General features: G+C 43.8%; 2 protein-coding genes across 2 annotated transcripts; one reads left to right on the forward strand and one right to left on the reverse strand.

The window, feature by feature from the left end:
• Positions 1-1579: 1579 nt before the first annotated feature.
• On the reverse strand, positions 1580-4538 carry PSMB5 (proteasome 20S subunit beta 5). Its single transcript, XM_074294232.1, has 3 exons — positions 4308-4538; positions 3245-3551; positions 1580-2101 (listed from the first exon to the last, which is right to left on the reverse strand). The coding sequence occupies exons 1-3, from the start codon at positions 4503-4505 to the stop codon at positions 1815-1817; spliced, it is 792 nt and encodes a 263-aa protein (XP_074150333.1). The 5' UTR covers positions 4506-4538; the 3' UTR covers positions 1580-1814.
• Positions 4539-12617: 8079 nt separating this feature from the next.
• PSMB11 (proteasome subunit beta 11) lies at positions 12618-13569 on the forward strand. Its single transcript, XM_074284853.1, is given in 2 exon segments — positions 12618-13397; positions 13399-13569. Coding segments are annotated over 2 exon segments (951 nt in total).

Consider the following 13569-nt stretch of genomic DNA (forward strand, 5'->3'; position numbering starts at 1 on the left):
ATTTGATATGGTCTAAAATCCATAACCCTGAAATAAATATGTTGAAAAAAAAAACAAAATAAAAAAAAATAAAAATGAACTCTTGGTATCTAGAGATGTCATAGGATCACTTGCAGACTCACTAAGAACAAAACAGATACAAGCAGAAAGCTCTTTGGTAACAAAAGTCCCTGGATTTTTTTCTCTTCATCTCCAGATCAGGGGAGACCTTGCTGATTTTCAGCATTCTTCTTTGCAGGCCCAAGGGAGTATTTTCTTCTTTACCCTATCTACCACTGGCCAGGCATAATTCTACCCTTACCACCCCCACAGAAAGATGAATGGAAATGTGCCTTGAGCTAGAAGCAATAATTTGCTGTTCCTCCATGCCCACAGAACCCCAGGACACAACTCCTGCCAAGAGAAGCTGTAGACTTACTCCAGACCCATCCAAGCAGTTCCCCCCACTGCTAGGGGTTCCTCAGGCACTTTTCATCAAGATGAATCTCCTTAGCACCAGTCGTTTGTTTTCCAAACTCACTTCTCCCAATCTCACTAATTCCCAATTTCCTTGCATTTGACAAATGCAATTAACAAGCCTCGATCAGTTCCTGGCGGACAGCTCTCATAAATCAATACAGACTACACAGGGCTAAGAAAGGGGAGGAGGGAGTGAAAGAGCAATAAGGGGAGAGGAAGCAGCTGCAGTGTGGATGGATGGGGGCCTTATTAGTCTTTTCTTCTAGGAGCCTTCCTTTTGGATTAATGATACTGGTGTTAGCATTCTTACCTGGTGCTTTTCCTTCTCCCTGCTAAGTAAGCATAGGTATTGCGCTACTGATGTCTTCCAAGTGCACTCTAGCATAGCAAACAGAGAAAACTGCCCGATTTCTTTGTTCTCTCCTCTCCAGTTGTTTATGGTTTTTCCCTTCAAAAGTCTCTTCCTATCTTTCCTACCAGAAGGCTTTGCCATCTGCTGCCATCATAGCTTGGGGACACCCTCAGTGTTCACTGTGATCAGTCATCTCTGCTCAAAGTGGGGCTTCTTTCCCACTCAAATGCAGCTTCAGGTAGGCCCTACCCCAACCTATTCCCAAGATAGAGTATAGCTGAGTACCACAATAGTAGGAAGCATTCTGAGGGACCTGAGGTCAGTACCTTTATACTCAATTATTTGTCTTATTTTTTTTTAAGGCCCAAATCTACACCCCTTCTACTTTCAAAATCTAAGAACATTTACCCTTAGATTTCATTTCCCCAATACTTTTAAGTACCAGCCTCCCCTCCCCAATTGTGGGGTAAAAGCCTTCTCCTCTGCTGCCTTGCCTGGCACAGTCTCTTGCGTATCTTTCCACCTCATCAACTTTTCATCTCTTTACAAACCACACTGGAGTGTCTTTCTCCTCCCTGCCTCTCTTTCTTCTCCTTTGTTATTAGCCTCCTGAGCAGGGATGTTAATGCATTCACTACACAAACCTTCACAACACTGTTTCCTGTAATTACAGTGCATCCCTCCCACTGTCCAGGCTTGTTTGACTGTAAAGTGCTTGGAGGAGGCATGATGTGGACAAAAGACATGGACAAAAAACACGACACTAGCTGGGGTTAAGCTATATAATGTTAATAACAAAGTAAAATGAACATTTGCTTCTGTAGCAGCTTAGTAACTAATCAGTAACATACAGAGGTCAGTGAATAGTTGTTTTAAAAAACAATCAAGTCCTAGACAAGGAAAAAAGCCAGGTCCCTTTCCAGTTCCGTATGGTGAACTTTGTATCCCTGGCATCAAATATCAGTCACCCCAAAAAAGCCAGAAAGCGACACCTCCACCTCCTTCAGAGGGCCGATCCCTGATACTTGTCATTGAGATCAGCTACGTTGTCACTGGAGACACGGATCCAGCCATCTTCTCGGACATGGTAGAGATTGACCACACCTCCTGAGTAGGCATCCCGATAGGTAGCCTGATAGATAGCTCTTCTGGCCAGGTCATAGGCCTCTTCCACAGTTAGGTCAAATGAGTAGCCCCGATCCATAACCCCATAAGCATAGACAGAACCAGAACCTACAGAAAAGGTGACTCCAGAGATACGGTTTCCCTCACTGTCCACGTAGTACAGGCCTAGAGGAGTAAAAGAAAGTAAGGAGGTTCACAGATTTGTTAAGACTATAGCACCTCCCATTCTGGTTCAAACTCCCAGTCATAATTATAGCAAAGAATAACAGAAATGATAGATTGAAAAATGAGGCAAACAGGAAAAAATCACATTTAAAATCCTAAATATATCTCCATAAATGCAGAAAAGCATTTGACAAAATACAGCACCTATGCTTAATTCTTTAAAAAGCACAGGAATAAATGGAGCTTTCCTTAAAATGCTAAATAGCATGCATCTACTTAAAACCATTAGCGAACATTATATGTAATGGGGGTAAAAAGAAGGCTTCCCAGTAAGATCAGGAGTGAAACAAGGATGTCCATTATCAACACTGAATATTAACATATTCAATATTGTTCTAGAATATTAGCTTTAGCAAAAGGAAAAAGAAATGGAAGGAATCAGAGTAGGCAATGAGGAATCAAACATTAAAAAAAAATCTTAAATTTGGGTTCCTAAGCTCTATAGAAAGCTACTTATTCCTAGCTTGTAATGAAAAATAAAGACTTTAAGTGTTCTCTCCACTTAAATAAGTGAAGGCCCCATTATCCTTGGGGAGAATCTAACTGAGGAACCATGAGATAATTAGAGAATACTTTTAGCACTTCAGCTGCCACAAGCATTCAGGGGAAAGAGGAAGAGACTGGCCGGGATGGAGTCAGAGAGAAGCCATCCCAGCCATGCAGCTTCACTCCCTGCATGGTCTCAAATACTGCCCTTCCTGACCAATTCAAACCTGGACTACCCTTCCTCACTCCAATGACTAATTATTGAACTATTCAAAGCCCAGCTTTTCTAAGCTAGTAAAAGGAGCAAAACTTTCTGTTCTCCATCTCCGCAGAGGTACGGGAAAGAGTGGCTAGCAGTTTTGTCAGAGAGGAAACCCTCCCTACCGGCTGTTACACATCACAAAAGATTCCCAAACTATTCTGTGCAATCTGTTATGTGAAAACTTATGAGGAATGATTAGGAAAATGAGCAAAGCATTCCCCAGAGGCTCCTTTCGGTCTGAAGAGGCTAACCAAAACCTAATCAAGAGATGCAGCCCGTGGATCGGACTATTGCTCTCCACCCCCATTCAGCAACTCCAGGGATGCGTCACTCACCGGGCCCCCGCTTGTCCCAGCCACAGATCATGGTGCCCATGGACAGCCCCATGCCTTTGTACTGATACACCATGTTGGCCAGCAGCTTGGAGGCGGCTGCCACGGAGATGCGCTCCTTGTTCCGGAGCTCGTAGATGCGGCACTGCCGGGCCAGGAGGCGCTCCCAGAAGCTGCAGTCCGCAGCTCCCCCAGCCATGGTGCCTAGCAGGTAAGGGTTGATCTCGATCACCTTCTTCACTGTCTGGGAGGCGATGTAAGCTCCAGCTGTGGCCCGGGAGTCCACGGCAACAATGACGCCATGCCGAAACTGCACAGAGGGGAAAAGGAAGGCACCCGGCTAACATTAGGTTCCACTCGTTCACGGGCCCAGTCGCTTTCGGTTGCCCCTCTGCACCTTCCTCACCAGAAGAGCATCCCCCGACTTTCTATCCTTGCCTGGCAACGGGACTTCGGCAAGTCACTGCTCTGGAGCTGTGGCAACGCCAGTTCTGTGCTGCTGGGATCGCCTCCCCCTGCCTCCCACTGAGGGTTTTCACCTGGATTAGCTCATCGCACCCACACCAGCTGGAGACCCGCTTTGAGTGGAGGGCAGTAAGGCTCGGAGACGTTAACTACCTTGTGGGAGGCCACACAGCCAGCTGTTCATAGAGCTCAGACTTAGGGACGATCTCCCGGCTCCAGGATCTGGGGCACTGGTGCTCATCACAGTGACACAGCATTTTGGATAGCCCCAAGCCCTCGGGACTGCATCCCGGTGCTGCCGGCCCTTACTGCCCCAGGTTACAATCCTCCATGACCCCCCACCTTCCACCCCAGCCCCCGACCCCCGTTTCCCAGGCCGGCGCAGGCGTCCCGGGCAGCGGCATCATCCCCATCCGAGGCCTAGGCCCGGAGCTCGAGCTTAGGAGTGGCTGGGACTTTGCAAAGGGCGGCGCAGGGTCGGTCCAGGTTTGCTCCCGGAGGTCTCCTCGGCCACAGAGCGGCGAAGCAGAGACCTCGGGGGCAGACTCGGGGGGGGGGGGGGGGGGGTGGGCCCACCCAGGCCGCAAAGCGGCATCAGCACCTTGAAGGCCAGAGTGGTGGTTCCGTGAAGAAGCTCGATCCCCGGCTCGTCCGGGGCACCCCAGCTGGGGGCCGCCAGGCTCAGCCCATCTCCGGGAGCCCCTGGACCCAGGTCCAGAAGGTCTGAGCGACCCCCGAGCCCGAAAAACCCGACTCCGTTCACAGGCAGCGGACTCTCCAACACGCTGGCGAGCGCCATGTTTACTAAGGGAAAGCGGAAGTCGTGCGAGCGGCTTCACGTTGCTCACTATATAGGGATCGGCGGCCTTTTTGGAAGAGGGCAACCTGGCAAAGCCTGGCTGTCCGAGCTTCGCTTATATCGCGACAATGGAGGTGGCCAGCCATCTTGGGTCCGGGCAGCCTGGGGCCCGCCCCCAGAGAAGCCAAAGTCCCAACCGGGAAAGCCGCTTTAGCAGAGGGGTAAAAAGTCGACCCGCTTCATTTGTTCAAACTTTGGAGCCATCTTAATTTGGGTCATAGTGCCCTTTAGCCTCCGAGCCACAGCTCCCATATTGAGAGCGGCGGACATCTTGGAAAAGGGAATGACGGGCTGAAAAGTTGCTTTGCCCTTTCTTAAGTTCTCCCAGCTCCTCCCCACCTTCTCTTTTGTTTCTTCCCCTCCAGTAAACCTCCCATCGAAGCCTACCGTTCCACCGTTTTGAATAAGGACGGAACCTAATTCTGAGTGAAATCTTGTGGTGGGAAGTAAAAGCACACTTCGGCAGTCTGTGATAATAGAATGGCATGTAATGAGACCTCATAATTAGCTGTAAAAACTAAGGGCCTTCCTAGCCACTGGTGTTAATAGTGTTGTTTACAAAACTGCGAGGAAAACTGGAAACCGGTGTGGTAGAAACGAGGCCTTGACCCACACCTAACACCCAATACCAAGATAAGGTCAAAATGGGCCCGTGATTTGGACGTAAAGAGTGATAGTTTAAGCAAATTAGAAGAACACAGGACAGTTTACCTCTCAGTCTGTGGAGAAGGAAGGAACCTGTGGCCAAGGGAGAACTGGAACTCATAATCCAATACCAAATAGATAATTTTGATTATATTAAGTTGAAAAGTTTCTGTACAAACAAAACTAATGCAGACAAGATTATAAGGGAAGCAGTAAACTGGGAAAACATTTTTACATTTAAGGGTTTTGATAAAGGCTAATTTCTAAAATATATAGTGAACTGAGTCAAATTTATAAGAATTCAAGCCATTCTCCAACTGATAAATGGGCAATGGATATGAACAGACAATTTTCAGATGAAAAAGTTAAAACCATTTCTAGTCGTATGAGAAGGTACTCCAAATCACTATTGCTCAGAGAAATGCAAATTAGACAGCTCTGAGATAACATTACAAGTCTTTCACATTGGCTAAGACAGGAAAAGATAATGATGAATGTTGGAGGGCATGTGGGAAAACTGGGACACTGGTGCATTGTTGGTGCAGTTGGTGGATCCAGCCATTCTGGAGAACAATTTGGAACTGTGCTCAAGGACATCAAACTGTGGAGTTTTTCTACTGGGCTTGTATCCCAAAGAGATCTTAAAGGAGGAAAAGGGACCCACATGTGGAAAAATGTTTGTGGCAGCCCTCTTTGTAGTGGCTACGAACTGGAAACTATGAGTGCATGTCCATCAATTGGAGAATGGCTGACTAAATTGTGGTTTGTGAATGTTATAGAATATTATTGCTCTGTAAGAAATGACCAGCAGGAGGAATACAGAGAGGCTTGGAGAGACTTACATCAACTGATGCTGAGTGAAATGAGCAGAACCAGGAGAACATTATACACAGCAACAACAAGACTATATGAGGATCCATTCTGATGGACGTGGCTCTTTCCAACAATGAGATGACTGATGCCAGTTCCACTGACCTTGTGATGAAGAGAGCCATTTACATCTAGAGAGAGGACTATGGGGACTGAGAGTGGATCACAACACAACATTCTCATTCTTTTTGTTAGTGTGCGCTTGAATTTTGTTTTCTTACTCATTTTCTTTCCTTTTTGATTTGACTTTTCTTTTGCAGTAAGATAATTATATAAATGTTTACATATATTGGATTTAACATATATTTTAACATGTTTAACATATATTGGATTGCTTGGCATCTAGGAGAGGGAGTGGGGAGGAGGGGAGAATTTGAAACACAAGGCTATGCAAGGATCAATGTTGAAAAATTATCCATACATATGTTTTAAAAATAAAAAGCTTTTAAAAAAATAGTGTTGTTTAAAAGTAGCACAATTAGCACATTTGAGATTCTTTTCACTCTTATTCTTTGGTAAAGATTCTATTAGATAATGAACTATCTAAATGTCAAATGCTAGGAACTCAAAAGTGGAAAAAAAGGTACTTGGATAATCTATCATCCAGCCCTAAACAATGGAAGCAACAGTAATTTGCCAACAGGGAACATACATATACACACTGGATACTGAAGGATCTCCAGAAATATAAAGGGGTAGTGGAAAGAGTAGAAATACATACTATTTGTTTTTTTAAATATAATTTTATTTTTAATTATAGCTTTTTATATATAAAACGTGCATGGGTAATTTTTCTTTCTTTTTTAATTATAGCTTTTTATTGACAGTACATATGCATGTGTAATTTTTACAACATTCTCCCTTGCACTCACTTCTTTTTTTTTTTAATTATATATTTTTTTATAATATTATCCCTTGTATTCATTTTTCCAAATTATCCCCTCCCTCCCTCCACTCCCTCCCCCCGATGACAGGCAATCCCATACATTTTACATGTGTTACAATATAACCTAGATACAATACATGTGTGTAAATACCATTTTCTTGTTGCACAATAAGCATTAGATTCCGAAGGTACATGTAACCTGGGCAGACAGATATTAGTGCTAACAATTTACATTCACTTCCCAGTGTTTCTTCTCTGGGTGTAGCTCCCTCTGTCCATCATTGATCAACTGGAAGTGAGTCGGATCTTCTTTATGTTGAAGATTTCCACTTCCATCAGAATACATCCTCATACAGTATTGAAGTGTACAGCGATCTTCTGGTTCTGCTCATTTCGCTCTGCATCAGTTGATGTAAGTCTCTCCAAGCCTCTCTGTATTCCTCCTGCTGGTCATTTCTTACAGAGCAATAATATTCCATAACCTTCATATACCACAATTTACCCAACCATTCTCCAACTGATGGACATCCATTCATCTTCCAGTTTCTAGCTACAACAAAAAGAGCTGCCACAAACATTTTGGCACATACAGGTCTCTTTCTGCTCTTTACTATTTCTTTGGGATATAAGCCCAGTAGTAGCGCTGCTGGGTCAAAGGGTATGCACAGTTTGATAACTTTTTGGGCATAATTCCAGATTGCTCTCCAGAATGGCTGGATTCTTTCACAACTCCACCAGCAATGTATCAGTGTCCCAGTTTTCCCACATCCCCTTCAACATTCATCATTATTTGTTCCTGTCATCTTAGCCAGTCTGACAAGTGTGTAGTGGTATCTCAGAGTTGTCTTAATTTGCATTTCTCTGATCAGTAGTGATTTGGAACCCTCTTTCATATGAGTGGAAATAGTTTTAATTTCATCATTTGAGAATTGTCTGCTCATATCCTTTGACCATTTATCAATTGGAGAATGGTTCGGTTTCTTATAAATTAGGGTCAGTTCTCTATATATTTTGGAAATGAGACCTTTGTCAGAACCTTTGCTTTTAAAAATATTTTCCCAATTTGTTACTTCCCTTCTAATCTTGTTTGCATTAGTATTGTTTGTACAAAAACTTTTTAGTTTGATGTAATCAAAATCTTCTATTTTGTGATCAATAATGATCTCTAGTTCTCCTCTGGTCATAAATTCCTTCCTCCTCCACAAGTCTGAGAGGTAGACTATCCTCAGTTCCTCTAATCTATTTATTATCTCATTCTTTATGCCTAAATCATGGACCCATTTTGATCTTATCTTGGTATATGGTGTTAAGTGTGGATCCATATCTAATTTCTGCCATACTAATTTCCAGTTTTCCCAACAGTTTTTTCCAAATAATGAATTTTTATCCCTAATGTTGGTATCTCCTTGCACTCACTTCTGTTCCAACTTTTCCCTTCCCTCCCTCCACCTCCTCCCCAAGATGGCAGGCAGTCCCATACATGTTAAACATGTTAGAGTATATCCTAGATACAATATATGTGTGTAGATCCACCTAGTTCTCTTGTTGCACAAGAAAAATTGGATTCAGAAGGTAAAAATAACCTGGGAAGAAAAACAAAGATGCAAGTAGTTCACAGTCATTTCCCAGTGTTCCTTCTCTGCATGTAGCTGATTCTGTTCATCATTGATCAATTGGAACTGAATTAGATCTTCTCTATGTTGAAGATATCCACTTCCGTCAGAATACATTCTCATACAGTGTCATTGTTGAAGTGTATAATGATCTCCTGGTTCTGTTCCTTTCACTTAGCATCAGTTCATTTAAATCTCTCCTGGTCTCTCTGAAATCATCCTGCTGGTCATTTCTTATAGAACAATAATATTCCATAACATACATATACTACAATTTATTCAGCCATTCTCCAATTGATGGGCTCAATTTCCAGTTTCTAGCCACTGCAAAAAGGGCTGCCACAAACATAGAAATATGTACTATTAGCAGCTCTGATACTAACTACTTGTATGACTTTGGCCAAGTCCCTTCATCTCTCTGGTCCTAAATATTTATTAAGCTATACAATGAGGGATTGGCCTATAACATACCTAAAGAAAAGATTGTTTTAAGTTTGCAATTCAAATAGGATTGTTATAATATGTGGAACAGGGCAATGAAATATGTCACGGAATCATATGATTTAGATTTGGAAGAGAACCTCAGGGATATGAAAGGTTGTCATGTAGAAGAATTAAGAGCTGTTATATTTGGCCCTATAGATCAATGGATGAAAGTAGCAAGGTAACAAAATTAGGCTTTCTGTCAGGCAAAACTTCTATTAGACCTATCCAGAAGTGGAACAAAATGCCCCAGAGAAGCAGCAGGACAGGCTGTAGGTCTGTAGATTATGGTGGGCATTCCTTTTGGCTGTGGATTTGATTAGATGGTTAATAAGTCCCTCTTCCAAATCAAAATTCTGTGATTCTATGACATATTTCATTTCCTTGTTCTCAATTTTTAATTAAGTTCAAAGGACAGATAAAAACCAGAAAGTAGACATGTATCTTTCATGATGTACCCATTTCTGGATATATATCATGTAAGTGCCTGAAATTTCAGTCAGCACCATTCCTTCTATGGCAGTTGCTAGCTCCTTTTTCTCACCTCCCAAACACATACCTTTATCCTTTTCTCACACTACATGTGTTGAATTCTCAAATCTGAAATCTAGTAACCTTCTTTAAACTCTACTCTTAGACTGAAAAGAAGAAATGTATTTTCCCCCACTCTTGGATCATATAAGGAATTTCAGAATTCATCTAATCAATTATCTTTCCAGTGTCTACTATTCTCCTTCACTTTCTTATTTCTACAAGTAGTGCCGTTATTCTTCCAGTCACCCAGATCAGAAATCAACTTTGACTACTCTTATCATATTCTGTCAATTCCTCTCTCAGTTCTATTGTTTCCATTCTATTTCTTCTTCAACCATTCTAAGTAAGCACTTTATTCCTCATTCTTAGATTATAGTGTACCTCCTAACTGGTCTCCCTGCCTCTAGTCCCTACCGTCTTCCAATTCCTTTTTTTTAACAATTAATTCTCAGTAATAATAATAGCTATCATGCATATAGTGCTTACTATGTTCCAGGCACTATGACTAAGCACTTTACAATTATCTCATTTGATCTTCACACAACCCTGGAAGATAGGTGCTATTATTAGCTCCATTTTATAGTTGAGGAAAGTGTGGGAAACATCGAATAAATGACTTTTCCAGAGTCACATAGCAGTAAGTATTTGAAGTCTTCCTGAGTCCAGGCCCAGTGCTCTATTCACAGTGCCATCAATTACCTCTTAAGCGTGACTTTGATTATAGATCCTACTCAGAAAATATCTGGTGACTTTCTATTGTAGTAGAATAAACTCCAAACTCCCTAACCTGGCTTTCATGGACTTTTCCCCCTGGTATTCCTGGTTCCTTTCCTCTGTGCTCCCATAGCTCTTTGTATATCTTTATGACTGAAATACCAACTCAATTCCCTCCTTCCCTACCTCCCTTGTTAAATCTTACTCATCCTTAAGGTCTAGCTCAAATGCTACCTCTATCATGAATTTTTCCTTGATTCTACTTCCTGGTGTACTTCCCCTGCTCCATTTCTATACCTTATTAGCGATGATCATTGTGTAGATTTTTGGCTAGGGAGACCAGGGGAGTCATCATGGACAAGGTAGCACTTGATCTGAGCCTTGAATGATGAGAAAGGAAGGGAAGGGAAGGGAAGTTGCTATAGGGATATGAAGAAGTATAAGATTTTGTTCCTTCCCTTAGGAAGTTTGCAGTCTGATTGTGGAGACAAGATAAAGACATATCCAAGTCTCAGATATTCAAAACAATGTATAGGGAGTGTCAAATAAACATTATACATAAGTACATCAGGAGATTCTAAGTGGGAAAAGAGGTTGTAACAGAATAGTCAGAGAAGGCTCAGGAAGGAGGTGGGATCTGAATTGGGCTTTGGGTAAAGATTCAGATACTGAAGAAGAGAAAAGGAAGGGTAATCCAGATATAAAGTGGAAGAGATAGTAAGTAGTTGATGGTGCTAAGAATGAGATTAACAAAGGCAAAAATAGACCTGTTTTGAGAGAACACAATGATTAGGCCCAACTATCTGTAGCAGAAGGGTCTTGTAAGGCAAAATGGGAAATACAAAGAAACAGCTTGTAGCCAAATTATAAAGGGCCATAAATATAGTAGGCTAAAGTGTGTGGGCTTTGTTTTATAGGCAATGGGACCCACTGAAAGTTTTTGAGTAGGAGAATAATATGAAAATACCAAATGTTTTGAAAGATGAATGTGTCTATGAGGTTCAGGACTGGTTAAAAGAGACTGGGGGATGGGGGGCCAGTTAAATAATAAGGCCTGTAATTATCCAGGTGAGAGGTGATAAGGAAAAGGGCATGAAGACCGAGGGAATGGAAAGGCAAGTATCTAATCAAGAAACTCTGTAAAGAGAGAATATAGAACTAATCATAGTCAGAGAAGCTTTGTCTTGTACTTTGAAACACAATTCTGGTTCTTTAGACTTCCTAACGTAGGAATAGGAACTAAAAAGCCTTGAGAGATCCAGTTAAAATATAGTTTGTGACATATTTTTGCACCATTAAGAGTGTATCGCTCTATGACCTAGGTTAGCACATAATACTCAATAATACTTAATAAAAGGGACCGCTTAGCTTTATTCTGTTCTATGGCTATGGACTATAGCCTAGGCCCGAAGAGCTGTCTTGGAAATGTTTGCTATTTGTCACAGGATAAATGAGAGTATGAATGAATAGATTAGTGCAAATCTTTCCCCAGTGTTGGAAAAACAACTTATAGAATAGTTCCTTCTGCTGATAGGTCAGTATTGTTTGGTTTGTTTTTTAAATGGGAAGAATGGACTCTGGCAAATTAATGCTAGAGCAGGGAGGGGCAGTTACAAATTATAATTTCTTTTCAGTTTATCTCTACTTAAGGCTGCCTTTTATGGGAGGGATTTGAACTCCCCACCCCCACCTCCCCACCCCCCTGCCCCTTTTCCTCTATTAATTGTTCACTTTTCTGTGACATAAGCTTTCTCACTTTCTTGGGCTAAATATATGAACTAGCCTAAGTCACTAGGAAGGAAGGAAAGAAGGAAGGACAAAGGGAAGGAAGAAAGGTATGGAAGGAGGAAGGAAAGGAAGATGAGAAGAAGAGAATAATAGCAAAAACTGTCAAGTGTGTGATGCTTTAAGGTTTGCAAAGTTTCCTTGATCCACACAATAGGGCTATAACATAGGTTCTACATGTATCATAATCCTCATTTTACAGATAAAGAAGGGAGAAAAAGAAGGCAAGACATTACACAGATCACCTTCCATATCTTCCTCCAAGAAATCCCCTACTCCTCCATGCTTCCCGGGGGTTACATGGAGTGTGACAAAGAGGCGATTCCATGGGTCACTCTCAGGGACAACATGGGCCACAGAGAAAGGCGGCACCCCCTGGCCACGGGACTCCTCCTGCCCCACCTGACGCGTCCAGTCTCAGCGCTCTCACCCAGCTCTGGCTACAATCCAGCTTTTCAGTAGCGTCCCGTGTTCCCCATATAACCCTGCCCAGTTCCATCTAGTCCTCACTTGCTGCCTGAGATGGCTCTGGAGAATGTGTGCAGCTGGCAGGCGCCCAAAGCCCTGTGGCCTCGCCTGCCTGGGGCCGGGGACTGGGCTCTCCCTAGGGGCTGTGAGCCTCATGTTTTTCTGCAGACACAGGGCCCAGAACTGGCCCACGGCACCACCACCCTAGCCTTCCGATTCCGCCATGGGGTCATTGCTGCAGCAGATACCCGCTCTTCCTGCGGTTCCTATGTGGCCTGCCCTGCTTCCCAGAAAGTCATCCCTGTGCACCAGCACCTTGTGGGTACCACCTCGGGCACCTCCGCTGACTGTGCCACCTGGTACCGAATACTACAGCGGGAACTGCGCCTTCGGGCTCTGAGGGAGGGCCGGCTGCCCTCTGTGGCAGGGGCTGCCAAGCTGCTCTCCAGCATGCTCTTCCGTTACCGGGGCCTGGGGCTGTGTGTGGCCACAGCTCTGTGTGGCTGGGACCAGGCCGGCCCTGCCCTCTTTTATGTCTACAGTGATGGGACCCTCCTGGCTGGTGATGTCTTCTCCGTGGGATCTGGCTCGCCCTATGCCTACGGGGTGATGGACCGGGGCTACCGCTATGACATGAGCATCCAAGAGGCCTATTCTCTGGCTCGCCGAGCCGTGGCCCATGCCACCCGCAGGGACGCCTACTCTGGGGGCTCTGTGGACCTGTACCACGTGAAGGAGAGTGGCTGGGAGCGAGTGTCCCGAGAGGACGCCTGCGTGCTGTATGCGAGCCTGCAGGAGACCGGGGACTCGGGAGAAGAGACCGCCCCTCCGTCCCCCTGAGCCTTCTCCTCTGTCCCCCACTTGTACTTGGCGCTCACTGAACCAACCGGCCAAAGGGCGCAGCACGAGGCTCCAGGAGAAGGGGCTCCTGGAGGCAAAGAAGACTGAGAAATGCTGGGAGGAGCCAGCAATACATGGCAAGCATGCTGACAAGGGGGCCAAGTGA

This window comes from Sminthopsis crassicaudata, chromosome 2, assembly GCF_048593235.1.
Source record: "Sminthopsis crassicaudata isolate SCR6 chromosome 2, ASM4859323v1, whole genome shotgun sequence".
In the NCBI taxonomy this organism is placed as follows: Eukaryota; Metazoa; Chordata; class Mammalia; order Dasyuromorphia; family Dasyuridae; genus Sminthopsis; species Sminthopsis crassicaudata.

What these genes read in the sequence shown, in the direction of transcription:
- PSMB5 (XM_074294232.1), bottom strand. Translation starts at nt 4,505, where the DNA reads ATGGCGCTCGCCAGCGTGTTGGAGAGTCCGCTGCCTGTGAACGGAGTC. An exon ending in CCACCACTCTGGCCTTCAAG is followed by an intron (nt 3,552 to 4,307) that starts GTGCTGATGCCG and finishes CCCTCTGTGCAG; the next exon opens with TTTCGGCATGGCGTCATTGT. An exon ending in CTGGGACAAGCGGGGGCCCG is followed by an intron (nt 2,102 to 3,244) that starts GTGAGTGACGCA and finishes TTACTCCTCTAG; the next exon opens with GCCTGTACTACGTGGACAGT.